The sequence below is a fragment of the Lissotriton helveticus genome, chromosome 2_1, assembly GCF_964261635.1.
Source record: "Lissotriton helveticus chromosome 2_1, aLisHel1.1, whole genome shotgun sequence".
NCBI classification, from domain to species: Eukaryota; Metazoa; Chordata; class Amphibia; order Caudata; family Salamandridae; genus Lissotriton; species Lissotriton helveticus.
The window spans coordinates 1,542,750,287-1,542,765,163 of NC_136059.1; the positions used below are offsets into that span (position 1 = coordinate 1,542,750,287).

General features: G+C 43.7%; 1 protein-coding gene across 4 annotated transcripts in view; it reads right to left on the reverse strand.

Annotated features, from left to right (window-relative positions):
- GTF2E2 (general transcription factor IIE subunit 2) overlaps positions 1 to 14,877 on the reverse strand; it is a 297,176-nt gene that overhangs the window by 63,212 nt on the left and 219,087 nt on the right. For all 4 annotated transcript variants that reach the window (XM_078676499.1, XM_078676500.1, XM_078676501.1 and 1 more), the window contains one exon: positions 4,185 to 4,278. In XM_078676499.1, coding sequence (XP_078532625.1) covers positions 4,185 to 4,278 — 94 coding nt within the window. The remainder of the gene's footprint in view (positions 1 to 4,184; positions 4,279 to 14,877) is intronic.

Sequence of the window (14,877 nt, forward strand, 5' to 3'; positions counted from 1 at the left end):
TCTCATCCAATTCAATTTCCAAATCGCTTTAGTACTGCAAAGCTTTGAGGTGATCCATTATGAAATCCATGGTCACAGTGTGCTTTGTACATGGTGATTTTGGAACGGAAATGAGGAGACTCCCTGGGTGGAGTCTATCAGCCTTTCCTTGATGCAAGTCTGGACATACGTTACTATGGCCTGTCTTCTTAAAGTCTGCCACTAGTAATACCTGTCAATCAATGTCATTTTCTTGATAATCCTTTTATGGCCCACTAACTTGAAATCGTGGCTGTGTCTAATAGTCTTTCTCTTTGGTAGGGAGATCCAGAGAAGTCTTGAAACATGGTAAACATTTCAGTATGGAACAATCTTCCAGGTGAAACGAGGACACTTCCCCGAGAAGGCTTGCTACAACGTCATAAACGAGGAATGCTCCGAAGAGGGGAAAAACTAACATGGGACTAGCTGAGCCATGTTCATGATACCGCATTGCATGATAACGCATCTGCCTTATTGTTCTTTCTTCCCAGGCAATAAGTAATTACAAACTCAAAGCAATAGAAGAACCTACCTAGTGTCTGGGCCACTGCTGATTTTAGGAACAGCACAATTCTGCGGTCTAATGGTGTGGTGAGCATCATGCAAACAGCACTGCCATCTTCAAAGGCAGACTTGACTACTGAAAGCTCCTTATGAGCGAGGGTGCAGTTTGTTTCAATGACCATCAGTCGATGGGAAAAATAGGGCACCAAGTGTACATGGTCTGCCCTTTTTGGCACTAATGACACAGTGAAGCATCTGCCATAACTTAGAAACATTCATTTCAGTCAGGAATCAGGGGTTCTGGGGTGGTGGTGGAATAGCTCTTTATAATTTGAAAATCTGATTCAGCACCTTGATTTCAAACAGACCGCACCCCTTTCTGCAACACAGATGTAAAGGGAAGGACTAACAGACAAAATGATTTGATTAAATGTTAACAGAAATTCGAGAAGCTAAAATAGCATGGACATCTCATATTGTGGATGGGGTAGGGCAATTTGTGATGGCTTGCACCTTCTTGCTGTCCAGATCAGTCCCTTAGAGATGATCAAACCCAATCCTATGTGTACGAATTTGTACATCCAGTTTTGCACAGAATGTGTGTTGCATGAGTTTGTCCAAAACCAATCACATATGTAGCAAGTACTCATTGTTGGACTGACAACAATATCAAGATGTTATTTATGCAACAACAAACTAGTCAATGTAGTCATGAAGTCTTGAAAAGGGGGCAGGAATACTACATAACCTGAAGAGCATCACATGTTATTCAATACAGACTGAAGCAGGTGCCAAATACAGTCTTCCACTCGTCGTATTCCCTCCCTCTTGTCAAGGTTGTATGTGTGCCAAAAGTCCAGCATGGTGAAAATCTTGGTGCAATGAAGTAACAGATTTGTGTTTTAGATGGTAAATTTGTTAGTGGTGCAGTAATCAATGCAGGTCCAGATGCAGCCCTCTTGTTTGGGACAAAAAGGATGATGACTGAGAAAGCATAAATGTATCACATAACTAGGCATTTGTACAACTATGCCTGTAAATAGTTATGTTCCTTTTTCATCAGGGCATACATCCTGCGACATAATACTGGGCTCCATGCATCAGCTCAATTTTACAATCAAAAGGAGGATGAGGTGGCAATACCTCAGACTCTCCCAGACCGAACAAAGTTTTGCAGTCTGCATACTCGCTTTTAAGGTCAGGTGTAGTATATCCTTTTTCATATTATATTTTATGTAACATCATATTATGCATAAGTGTACAATCATATCAAGTTTTAGATTACTGTAATCTACATATTGAGGTTCAAATAATCTTCAACCTTCTTCTCTGTTTCATTTCAGAGCCAGTCCCAGCTCACTCCTTCCCATCACCTCTAGGATGTGTCTGCAGACGGCCTTGGAAGAAGAGCCACAGGATGTGCCAGACGCAAGCTTCACTCCTCTTTCATATCATTTCCCCCCTTACATAGGTCTTGGACTCTGTTAGCTCTGCTCCCTCCTGCCCAACCTAGTTGTTCTCTCCTTCACACAGAATGGTACAGGAGGATATGCAAACAAAAAGTCAATCTTCTTATATCAAGATAACAGTTAATGATGAAATAGTACTATGTATGCACATGCACTTTTTAATTCTCTTTCTTAACTTGATGAATAAATGGCACACTGGTTAGCCTTGTATGTCCGAGCACAGCTAAACAAAATATAGTATAGTGTTAATGTGCCTGCTACTAGTTATACTATATTTCTCTCCGTGTCAGCATTCTGTGTATACAGCTGTCATTACTTTGCTTTCTGGCTATTAACAAGCTTTTGAATCAGTATGGGGAATTCACAGACCGGTCCCTTGTCCGCCAACTTTCTCCTGAACGTAGAAATGGACCACCATTATCACTGAAAAGGATTTGTTAAAGCTGTCTGCTTTGAGAAGGTTGAGACCCCCAAGGTAAGAAGAGTTACAGCCTACAAGTGCCCTGGTCCACAGTGGAAGGGAGGCTTTCGTACATTCTCAGTGTTTCTATTTGATAGTTATGGTTCATTGGGTTTGATATGATGTGGTGGTACACCTCTGGTTAACAGAAGAGATACTGATGTGGATTGGATTAGGAGAATATGTGAGAACAGTTCTCTTGGCCATTGGCATAAGTCATACTGCTTGCTGAAGGCCTCTAGCATCTCAATCCTTTCTGTGGACTCGGGCTTCACCCTGTCCTACCTGCTGCGAGAGATCCCAGAATGGCACCTAGTGTTGAAGGTCATCATGTCCCAGGATTTCTAGGGTGCTAGGTCTGAGAGAAGATTGGACAGACTTAAATGCAACACCCAGCTAGGATAAGACCGATATTAAAATGTTCCCGTGCCTTGCAAAGACCCCTTGAGGTAAATGCAACAGATTTCTGTGGTATTCATTTAACAATTGTGAAAATAGTATCTGAACAAAACAAACAAGGTGAGAAATCACCAAACTAGTGAAGGTAAGCTTGGGCAGGCCAGATTCAAATTTGAGCTTTAACCGCATCAATGCGGCGGCTTTTTCCGCTGTACGCGGCAATTTTGAAATTACCGCGTTACATGACGAGCTCAGCTCGTCATGAGCGCACGGCAGGTTACGCTCATGACGAGCCGAGCTCGTCATCAGCCCCGAAGGGTTTAAAGATTCAGCATGGTGTAAATCCTCACAGTGACATGAACTAGATTTAAGAGTAGATGCACAGGTAAGTGATACCCACAGCAAGCAACTAGCACGCTCACAAGCGTAGAACACACAAACAGAGGCCAATTGTTTTTGAAACAAATAAAGGCAAAGCAGACATAAGACATGATCTCATTTATCAAAGGCAGAGTGTTTGCAAACGGTTGAGAAATCGTGAATAGCCAGTTAAGTGAAATTAAGGGCCCCCCACCATGACCATAAGACCCCTTTCATTTTAATGAAAGTGTATTCAAGCATATAGGTTGCATATGAATCCACCTGTATTGAAGAGGTATTATTTCACACTAGTGGGTTTTGTTAACGTGTCACACAAACTTAAGTTGAGTTTTGCAATTATGTCTAATTTCATGCCATCAGCATTCTGTTCCCCGGTGTTACCATTTCTGTTTCTTAGCTTCAGGGTTTCCTTCTACCTTTGTGATTTTCCTTCCTATTATTCACCTTTACCATTCCATTTACGTTCTGATGTCGGTCTATTCCATTCCATCACTCGTCTTCCACACGCCATGTCCCCATTTTTATGATCCCGCTCATACTTGGGCAGTTTGTTTTTTACTTCAAAGCGGACAGTTGGATTAGAAGTCCACAACTCTTCCTTCAGTGAGGTTTTACTGAAGTCTCCTATGTGTCTGCTCGGATTTTACCACCCTTCCCCAAGGCATCACCCTCAATCATTCCTTTCTTTATGGCTCTCTAGAATAAATCCTGATTTAGGCAGAGGACTGCAGTAACTGAATACAAAAGTGGTATTGCTACAAAAGTCTGAATCGCTGCACTGCTTTGTAACTTAATTATATCACTTGATAAACACTTTCGCCGTTTCCTTATCTACACTTTTATAGAACAGAAAATGGGGAAAAGCCAACACATTTTACAATAAAGCGCAATTTGCAAATTATTGTACCTTTCAACAAATTGACATTTGAAAGTAAGAGAGTACAACTCACCTTCATCAACTGTAAACTGGCAGTTCTTGTCATTGTAAAAAAGGATCTTCTTTTTGTCCGGACGTGTAACAAATACTATTTGATCTCCCAATGCCTGAAATAAGAAGAAAAACAACTGTTCTCTAATGAGGTCGAGTCCAGATATAAATATGCATTCATTTAAGAATAGCAGTAGTGCCTGACAGTGCTTGACACCTGAAACATCACAAAAGCATCAACCTTAATGGGGAACAGAAGTCTGCTGCAGTCTTTAATTCAAATTCAAGAGCTTTATCCATGAATTCATTTTTTTAAAGTTAGTTCATACTAAAATTCCCAGGATCCATGGATAAAGGTCTACCTTAGGATTGCCTAGTGAACTGCATCAGTTCTCAGCTTCATGGAGTGGTATCGAAATCGTAAAACACCAATGACAATTTCCCTTCAGAAGCATGTTATCTTCCCAGTAAATACGGGGTCACCTTAGATTTAAGTTATTTGGGGGCTCTTTTAGGCAGGGATTTTACATCAAAATAAGCGCCTTAAACCCCACCCCCACTGCAGATATTTCGCCATTTACTTCTTGTGCTAAAACCTCATCCTGAATGTGCCATATAGTAAAGCAATTGTAGATTATTACCAAGAACACTCAATACAAACTTTATCTTTTATGTATAGGAATGAAATATAGACCCTTCAAACTGCCCATGAATCATGGAGTCATTACATGCATGGTGAATAGGACAATGTGCAACAGTGAAAAATGGACAAGAACATGCCAACACATAATGCAGACGCAAACGGACTAGACTCTGCATAGTGCCTTCTGTCCATAAAACATACGCTGCATGATGCGGTTTTATTCGATGTAGTGCACCAGGCAAAAAGTTAAAAAAATGCACATGCTATGGTTGGGATGGTAGACAGGTTTTTGTAATTGAAAAGTACACTCAAGTAAGAAAATGTATTAGTTTAGTTATTTTATTCATAAAGCGAACTAAGAACTGCAGGTGACTTAACACTTGAACAGCAGATCAATAAACTAGCATAGGCAACACCAACAGGTCTCACCTTTAACCCCTTCCGTGTTCGCGTCGGCCAACGGCCGTCGCAAGCACTACCTCGCTAGTGCCGCGCACGTCCGTTGGCCGGCGCAGCCCTGCCCACTCATTAGAACTCCCACACCTCGGCAAAATTTGTGCCACGGTTAAGGAGTTAAAATGCAAGGACCGAACTGTGGGTTTTGTCAAACTTTTTTTTTCCTCATATCTTCTTATTAAAGACTAAAGGCAGCATGTACACAATACGATCAACAATATCCAGGTATTGCACATATATATTTATTTTTTATTTATTTATAAAGTTTTATATAGCGCGAACAAGATCCCAAAGGATATCAGAGCGCTTTACAAAAGGGTGGAAGGAAGGTCAAAACCTAATATCAACATCAAGTAATAATACAAAACATTAATAATCACATGATTCACATACAGATGACAAAAAGGAGAATACTACAATAATCAGGTACATAGCGACCTACGAGGGGGGCAGACAATGCTGTAAAGAAGAGCAGAGATACATGATGGACCAGAGATTGTAGGATCAATGATTTCGAGCCAATGGACCTCGCTCAGATTGAGGTAGGAATTTGTCGATAAGGAATCTTTTGGCTTCCAGTTTGAAAGCAGTCATTGAGGGGATTCTGCGTACTTCCGGTGGAAGAGAGTTCCATATCTTTGGGGCAGCACCAAAGAAGGCTCGGTGACAAGTTCTCTTTTTGCTAAGGATGAGAGGTTTCAGGAGGAAAGTGTTAGCACTTCTTGAGTCTCTCCCGCCACAGGATAGTTCAAGCTTTTGCGCTAGATACCTGGGAGTTTTGAAATGTAAGGCTTTGTGTATCAGAACGGCAATCTTTAACTGAATTCGAGCTTCGTAGGGTAACCATTTGAGAGATTTTAGGACTGGGGATAGGTGCTCATTTCTTTCGGTACCAGTGACCAATCTGGCAGCGTTCAGTGATGCCCTTAATGGAGCCAGGGTGTATTTAGGAAGGTCACAGAGCCTAGCACTGCCGTAGTCTAGCCTCGGCAAGACCAGTGCTTGGACCACATGCTTGAAATCCTTTTGTGGCATGAATGGTTTGATGTTTCTCGGGGTCCTCATCAAGTGGTTAGCTCCCTTACACACATTGCGGATATGATTTTTTATATTCAGGTGCTTGTCCAGTGTGAGTCCGAGAGATTTGGCTGAGTCAATGATGAGGGGGGTGCAGTTGAAAGCTGTGAGGTGATTCAGCCAAAGGTCTAGCTTGGGGCTGTGGTTTGGGGGAGAGATGAGAAGGAATTCAGTTTTGGAAGTGTTGAGCAGTAGATGGTTCTCAGTTAACCAATTTTGAGTGGCCTCAAGGGTAGTGTCGAGAGAGATGATATTATGCGGGGATGAGATTTTCAAATAAAGTTGTGTGTCGTCACCGTACATATGGTAGTGAATGTTCGTGGAATTTAATGATTTCACTAGAGGTTCCAAGAAAAAGTTGAAGAGGATAGGAGATAGGGCATGGTGGCTGCGACATTTCTATATCCGCTCCCTGCCTTTGACAACCTACACACATCAGAGATTCTCTTCCACTTCTTCTCCTCTGTTCTCCCTTCCACCCATGGTAAGCATTGGAACCCTCCCCTTCAGCTTAGCACAGCTGTATTAATTCCAATGTGTCAATATCTTTCCCCACTTTCGTGGACAACCACAGCCCTCAAATAAGTTTTTACGCAATCATGCACCCGTTCATGTCCTGTGTCCAATCTTTTAGCTGCGGAGATATCTCAGCTCCCTACATTCTCACGATGCTCATTTTAGCCACCATCAACCCCAGCGTAACCCATACTTGCTCCATTTGAGCTAAATCTGAGGATTCCCACACATTCAGTAAACAACTTTTCTCTTTGAGGGACACACTCCCCCCCCCCCCCCCCCCCCCCCCCCATCACAGTATTTATACAGGCAAGTCCAATAATTCTGTATCACTGGACACCCCCAGATTATTTGGTGGAAGGTACCATCTCGTCCACATCTCCGCCCGCAGACCGGCGGTATTGGGTCTCCTCCCCATCTTTGCTAGTGTGTTACACAACATATAAGCCCTATGAAAGCTGTATTAGGCGAAATCATGCCCTAATCGGCACTTCCGTAGATGAGGATTACGCCTCTCTCTAGTCTTCCTCCTCTATGGGCTTTGTCAATCTTTGTAAAATAATATTTAAATAGTGAAAACAAAATCAAAAATGCTGGAGGAAAAGCGAACAGATCTTAAGGTATCTAAAATCTCATGGTTTATTCTTCAAATACTTTTTTCACTCCGGAAACTCTAAACAGAAGGTCAAAAGAATAAGGAGGTGTCAGAATGCAAAGGTAAACACTTGCAAAGGGCTAATTTACTTTCACAGGATTCAGCCATTTGGCCTTTTGCAATAGCCGAGGGAGCAGGTTTATGGGACCCCAGGAGAAGTGTCATGCTAAGTACACCTTCAACCTCAGACGCCAGCTAAGTACAGCAGATGGCCCTTTCCCCAGCGCCATAAAGCATTTGTGTGGTAAAGCCTGTGCTTTCATGCAATATGTGGAATGTAGGAGATAAAACAAAAATAATCCTTAAAGTCTGCTCTTCAGCCATACCACAGCAAAAATATGCCTGTTGCTGTGCTTTTAAAGACAATATAGAAACTGTGGGGAGCAAAAGAGTGTGGGGGAGCGAGATATAAGTGGGTGAAGCAGCACACGAAAGAGACAGATAGAAAATAGACACATTTCAATGGAGTGCTGAATGAAAAAGAAAAAAATAATTCCCTAAATATGAGCAGTGAAAGTCAACTATCAAATAACAAGCATTGACAAAGCCAACAGGTTACGCCTATGCAATACCTATAGGCTTTGCCAATGCGTTTTAGCCATGTTGTACACCAGAATGGCTACTTTTCAGCATGGCTAAAAGTTTATTTATTTATTTATTTATTTTCAAAGTTTTATATAGCGCGAACAAGATCTTCACAGATATCAGAGCGCTTTACATAGAGGGGTACATGAGGGAACATAGTCAAACAATAAGTCAAACAATACAGTACAGATAGGTGGCTGCAAAGCCCATCACGTGAGTAATAAGACAACTCATACAAATAAGTAAATGGGTCAAGCATGTAGTACAGATCGGTGCAGGGTGTTAACAGAGTTCGAGATAATAGATCAAGTGTATTTAGCCATGAGGATAGCTTTTACTTCTTTTTTAAAGAGTGTAGTGGAAGAGATAAGCCTGGTTTCGGGAGGGAGTGAGTTCCAAATCCTAGGCGCCAATCCTGAGAAGGAGCGCTTGTATGTTTTTTCCTTCCTGAATCTTCGAGGTTTCAGCAGAAGATTGTTTGTGCCTCTCGTGTTTCTAATTCCCCCAGAGATTGTCAGTTTCTGAGCGAGGTAGCCGGGTGAGTTTAGGTGTACCGCCTTGTGTGTCATGCAGGCGATTTTCAGATGTATTCTGGCTTCAAAAGGCAGCCAATTCAGGGATTTCAGGTCAGGGGTAATATGGGAGTGCTTTTTTGACCCAGTGATGAGTCTCGCTGCAGCATTTAGAGAAGCTCTTAGTGGTGCGGTAGTAGTTAGGGGGAGTCCGCAGAGGGCGGTGCTGCCGTATTCAATACGTGGGATGACTAGCGCTTGTACTGCTGTTTGGAAGTCTTTGGCTGGGAGGTGGGGTTTAAGTTTCCTCAGAGTATTGATCTGGAAGTTCGCTCCCTTTGTTGCCTTGCTGATATGTTGCTGCATGTTGAGGTTGGTGTCAAGTGTTATGCCTAAGGATTTTGCTGAATCCACTATGGTCGGTTGGACATTGAGTGCTGTTAGGTGCTTAAGCCATGTTTGTGTGGTAGATATTTTCGTGGGAGGTGAGATCAGAAGGAACTCAGTCTTCATAGCGTTGAGTTTGAGGTGGTTGTCAGCCAGCCAAGATTGGGTGCTTCTGATCGTTGAGTTCAGATGCAAGATGTCTTTGGGGGATTGTAGCTTGAGATATAGCTGAGTGTCATCGGCGTACATGTGAAAGTTTACGTTGGATGCATGTAGCAAGGAGGTGAGAGGTTCCATGACTAGGTTGAACAAAGTTGGGGATAGAGAGGATCCTTGGGGGACGCCTAGCGTTACAGGTATTGGCGAGGACATCAGGTTGTTGCTCTTGAATTTCTGCGACCTGTTGTGAAGAAAGGAAGTGAACCACTTGAGAACAGTTCCAGATAAACCCATTCTTGTGTTTAGTAGTTCTAGTAGCTTCTCATGTTTAACGGTGTCGAATGCTGAAGAGAGATCCAGAAGGATGAGGAGGCAGGTGTCGTTTTGGTCTAGCATTTGAAGTGCGTCGTCAATTATGTGAGTCATAGCAGTTTCTGTGCTGTGTCCTGCTCGGAAGCCTGACTGGTGGGTGTTGAGGAGATCAAATTGCTCAATGTGTTTAGTCAATTGTAGTTGTGCGCATTTTTCCAACAGTTTGGCGAGAGTAGGAATATTGGTGATGGGACGGTAATTGTTGAGATCAGAGGGGTCAGCTGTAGGTTCTTTAGTAGAGGTGTGACCTGACCAACTTTGAGGGAGTCAGGTATGCTTCCTTGTTGGAGAGAGCTGTTGATAATTTTAGTCCAGAGAGGGAGAAGCAAAGGGGTAAAGTCTTTTACTGCGGAGGCAGGGAGGGGGTCCGTGAGGTGATTGGATGGTTTCAGGGTGCTGAGCAGTTTGCCAATTTCTTCTTCCGAGTATGTGCCGAAGGTTGACCATGTAGCATTGTTTTTTGGTTCAGTGGGTGCTAGGCATTGGGGTTTGGAGTAGAGGCTTGCGTCAATGAGGAGATCGCTTTTTATTTTGTCAGTTTTTTGGATAAAGAAAGCAGCGAAGTCTTCACAGGAGGGTGCCTCATGCCTAGTGTTGAGCGGTTAGGGTTGTTCCTTGGATTGTGTTCTGATTAGCTCAAACAGTTTTCTCGGGCAGTTTTTTGCTTGGTCGAGTTGGAGGCTGAAGAAGTCTGATTTTGAGCGTTTTATTTTCCTGAAGTAGGAGTTTCTCTTTTTCTTCAGCTCTTTTCGGTGCATTGCAGAGGGAGCTGATCTCCAGGTACGCTCTGCCATTCGCATGTCTCGTCTATCCTCATTGAGACTCCCGTCGTACCATGGTTTGGAGATTTTAGTAGAGACTCTTTTCAGCTCCATAGGTGCAACCTCATTAATTATAGAGGACATAGCGTTGAGATAGTGGTCAGTCAGAGTTTGGACGTCTGTAGCGCCTGTCGGTGGCAGTAGGAGGTTGCAACTGTTAGGGGGCAGAGAGCCTGGGTTGAGCTTTTTCGAGTCTCTTTTCCAGACTTTGGGCTTGGCGAGTTGAGCCGGGTTAACTTTGACTTTTTCATTGATAAAAAATGTGACAATATGATGATCTGACCAGTCACAGGGTTGGATGGACTCGAGTTGGATAGAATCCTCTTTGGAGATGATCAGGTCGAGGGTAGAGCCTTTCTCGTGGGTCGGGCTGTTGCATATTTGGGTGAGGTTAAGGGCATCGAGGACATTTTTAAGACTATTTACCACTGCGTCGTTGCGATCGTTCCAGTGGAGGTTGAAGTCACCAAGGTAAATTTGGGTGAGTTGCCGTCCGGAATTAGTTGAGATCAACTCCATTATTTCTTGGGAAAAGGTGAAGTTGTCCCTGGGTGGGTGGTAAATGCTGTGAAGCGAGCATATCGGTTAAGTTAATGGCGCAAAGAAGAGTCACATGGGGTAAAGTGGTGTGTTGTAGAGTGAAGTGGCATAGAGTGGCATGGCATAGAGTGGTGTGTTGTGGAGGGAGTACAGTGTCAGAGTGGAAAAGAGAAGATTTTTGCTGAGTGGAATGGCAGAGTTCGAGAGTGGAAAGGCCAAAAGCAGACTGGAGCGCCATGCAGTGGAGCAAAGTAACACGGAGTAGTGTATCAGAGTGGAGTGGCACAGAGGGTCGTGTATTGGTGTGGAGTAGAATAGAGTTCGGTTATGGAGTAGACTAGACAAGTGTGTTGTATAAAACAGTGGATTTATGGGGCAACGAGTGGTGCACAAAGAGTGACCAAGAGCGTCTCAGAGTGGAGTAGAACGTTGTAGAGTGGCACAGAGTTGAGCAGAGTATCAGAGTGGAGTAGAGTTTCGTAGAGAAGAGTGTCAGAGTGGAGTATCATGGACTGTAATGTTGTAGAGTTGTAGTATAGTGGCGTAGAGTGCAGTGGAACTGCGTAAATTGGCAAAGAGTGCATTGGTTTTGAGTAAAGTGGAGTAGAGTGCAGTGGTTCAGAGCAGAGTGGCAGAGTAGAGTGGCACAGCGTAGAATGGAGTAACGCAGAACAGAGTGAAGTGGCACAGAGTGGAGTGGCATAGAGTGTAGTACAGTGGGCCAGAGTGCAGTAGAGTGACGTAGAGTGAAGTGGCATAGGGTAGATTGTTTCAGAGTAGAGTAGAGTGAAGTGGCATTGAGAGGTGCAGGGTAGACTGGAGTGTGGCATGGTATAGCGCAGTAGAGTAGAGTGGTGTAGAGTGCAGTGGCATACAATAGAGTGGCGTAGAGTGCAGAGGTGTAGAGAAGATTAGAGTGGCATAAAGTAGATAGCAATAAAGTGAATCACTCCACTCTTGGCAAAGAGTGGAGTGATGCACAGTAGAGTGACAGAATGAAGAAGAGTGTCAGAGTTCAGTGGTGCAGAGTAGTGTACAATGGTATAGAGTTCAGTGGTGCAGAGTAAAGTGTTGTAAAGTTCAGTGGTGGAGTTCAGAGTTGAAGAGGCGAGGGTCCTAGAGTGAAGTGGCGTACAGAGCAGTGGCGCAGAGTGCAGTGGTGCAGAGTAGAATAGAGTAACGTTGAGTGCTGTAGCATAGAGTAGCAGAGTAGAGTGTTGTAGAGTAGAGTGGTGTAGAGTTTAGTGGTGTAGAGTATAGTGGTGTAGAGTGCAGTCGGCGTAGAGTAGCGTAGATTTGAGTGCTGCAAGGTAGATTGAAGTAACACAGGGGAAAGAGGAGTAGTGCAGGGTAGAGTGGCGAAGGGTGAAGAGGCATAGAGTACAGTGGCATAGTGTAGAGTGCAGTAGGAGTAGGTTAGAGTGGCATAGAGTGCAGTGTCAGAGTAGAGTTGTGCAGAATAGAGTTCAGTGGCGGAGAGTGCAGTGGTGCAGAGTAGGATAGAGTGGCATAGAGTGCAGTGGTGCAAAGTAGATTGCAGAAGAGTGCAGCGCTTTTAAGTAAAGTGATATAGAGTGCATTGGGTAGAGTAGAGTGGCAGAGTGCAGTGGCATAGTTTAGAGAGGTGCAAAGTAGAGTAGAGTGGTTCCGGGTAGAGTGCAGCGGAGTGGCGCAGAGTGTAATAGAGGGCAGGGTATAGATTGTTTCAGATTAGTGTGAAGCGGCACATAGTGGAGAGGTGTAGGGTAGAGTACAGTGGTGTAGAAGAGAGTGGAGTGGCCAAGACTGGAGTGATGTAGAGTGCAGTGGTGAAGAGTAGAGTGGCATAGAGCATTGGCATAGAGTAGAGTAGTGCAGAGTAGAGAGACGTAGAGTGGAATGGTGCAGAGTAGAGTGCAGTGGCATGGAGCGGTGCAGAGTAGTGTGGCGTAAAGCGGAGTATGCATGGTGTGGTAGCAACACATCTTCAATTGAAATGACCATTACATTTGTACAGGCATGCCGTTTTACTAATACAAGCATACAGCACACAAATGATAATGTCATCACCTAGTCTATCGATTTTATTTCATCCCATTAAAATATGTTTCCACCACACATAAGAATTACAATAAAAAGTGCTTCATTTGTGTTTTTCTAATTCTGATACATTCTTAAATATCTGCACAATTCCTTTACAGAGTTACATTTTGTTGTGTGCCAGAAAAAAGAACACCCTATAGCCTTCATCCTGCACACCCAAGTAGTCAGCATGATGGTCACAAATCCTCTCACTTCGAAATCAGAGAAAGAAAGGTAAACACCAAGCTCCCTCGCAAGACAGAGCCTGACATTTTTGCTCTGTTTTTGAATGCACAGCAAATGCGACAAGAGAAGAACAAGATTTAAAGACCGGTTTACAGAATTCAAAGATACAGTTAACAAGGGATGTTCTAGGCGAGGAATGAACTCAAAATGGACACCCTAAAACAAATAAAACCAGCAAATAGAAACCAAGCAAATGTGAGCAGCAAACCACAAAGTCAATTGGAAGGAATGAGCGGAATGCATTCCCAGGAAAGCTTCCCAAATGTCTCCAAGATGTCTTTAGCAAACCAGACAGCTGTGCTGACTGATAGGCTTCAAACTAAAAAGCAGGGAAACAAGAGTGATATTAAAGTCAAGTAATAGTATGCAATGGGCTGATTGTAAATGGCCTTTTGTGAACGTACAAACAGACAGTTTGCGCGGTCTGGTAGGTGAGATCTAAAAAGGACTCAACATTAACATTTGACGAACAGGAAGGTTTCAAGGCAAATCCAACTGCTAGGTAATTAGTAATGGTTTTGACGCTCAAAAGAAGTGAGTTTCATATCTTGGCAGGAAAGTTAGAACAAGCATTTACAATGCAACGGTTTCGCCTTTGCCAAAGTTAGAGCTATTGGCATTGTAAATGACAAAATTTTTATTTATGTGTTGGTTTTGAAAACAGATAAATAAATGGCATTGTCATTTACATTGCCAACAGCTTAATCTCTTGCAAATGTAAGACCTATTGTACCCTACTGGATTTCACTGAAGAAATTCAGAGTCTGGTCTGCAGGTGTCACGTGACAGACGGCCAATTGACAGCTGAGGGGGTTAAACCGTGCTGGGGTGGCACATTAAGGCGACGCTTGCTGTCCGTGCTTGTGAGGAGGTAGTGCACCTGTTGAGGGAGAGAGAGTGTGTTTGCATATGTGCGTGCATGCATGTGTGTGTGTGAATAAGCACTTCCAAGATTTAGTGGGACTAGAGTTTTTATCTACAAATCATTGTTTTCAGCTGTGTTCTAATGGAATCAAAACAACACTACACCCCCCATAATGCATAGTGTGATCACATAAAAGTACAGAACTGGAAAGAGTGTCCATAATGACCAGCTAGACGATTGTCACCCTAAGAAGGATGTGCTTCAGTCTCCAGTGCCACGGGCGAGTGGAAACACACACTGTGCTGGTGGAGAAGTAGAAGAAGTACAAGTGTCCATAGAAGAGCAGTAGAGGGGATGCACTCTCCACTCTCTATCCACTCTGCACTCCCTATGCACTCTCCACTCTGCACTCCCTATGCACTCTGCACTCCCTATGCACTCTACACTCCCTATCCACTCTGCACTCCCTATGCACTCTCCACTCTGCACTCCCTATGCACTCTCCACTCTGCACTCCCTATGCACTCTCCACTCTGCACTCCCTATGCACTCTCCACTCACTATGCACTCTCCACTCCCTATCCACTCTGCACTCCCTATGCACTCTGCACTCCCTATGCACTCTGCACTCCCTATGCACTCTGCACTCCCTATGCACTCTGCACTCCCTATGCACTCTGCACTCCCTATGCACTCTGCACTCCCTATGCACTCTACACTCCCTATCCACTCTCCACTCCCTATGCACTCTGCACTCCCTATGCACTCTGCACTCTGCACTCCCTATGCACTCTCCACTCTGCACTCCCTATGCACTCTC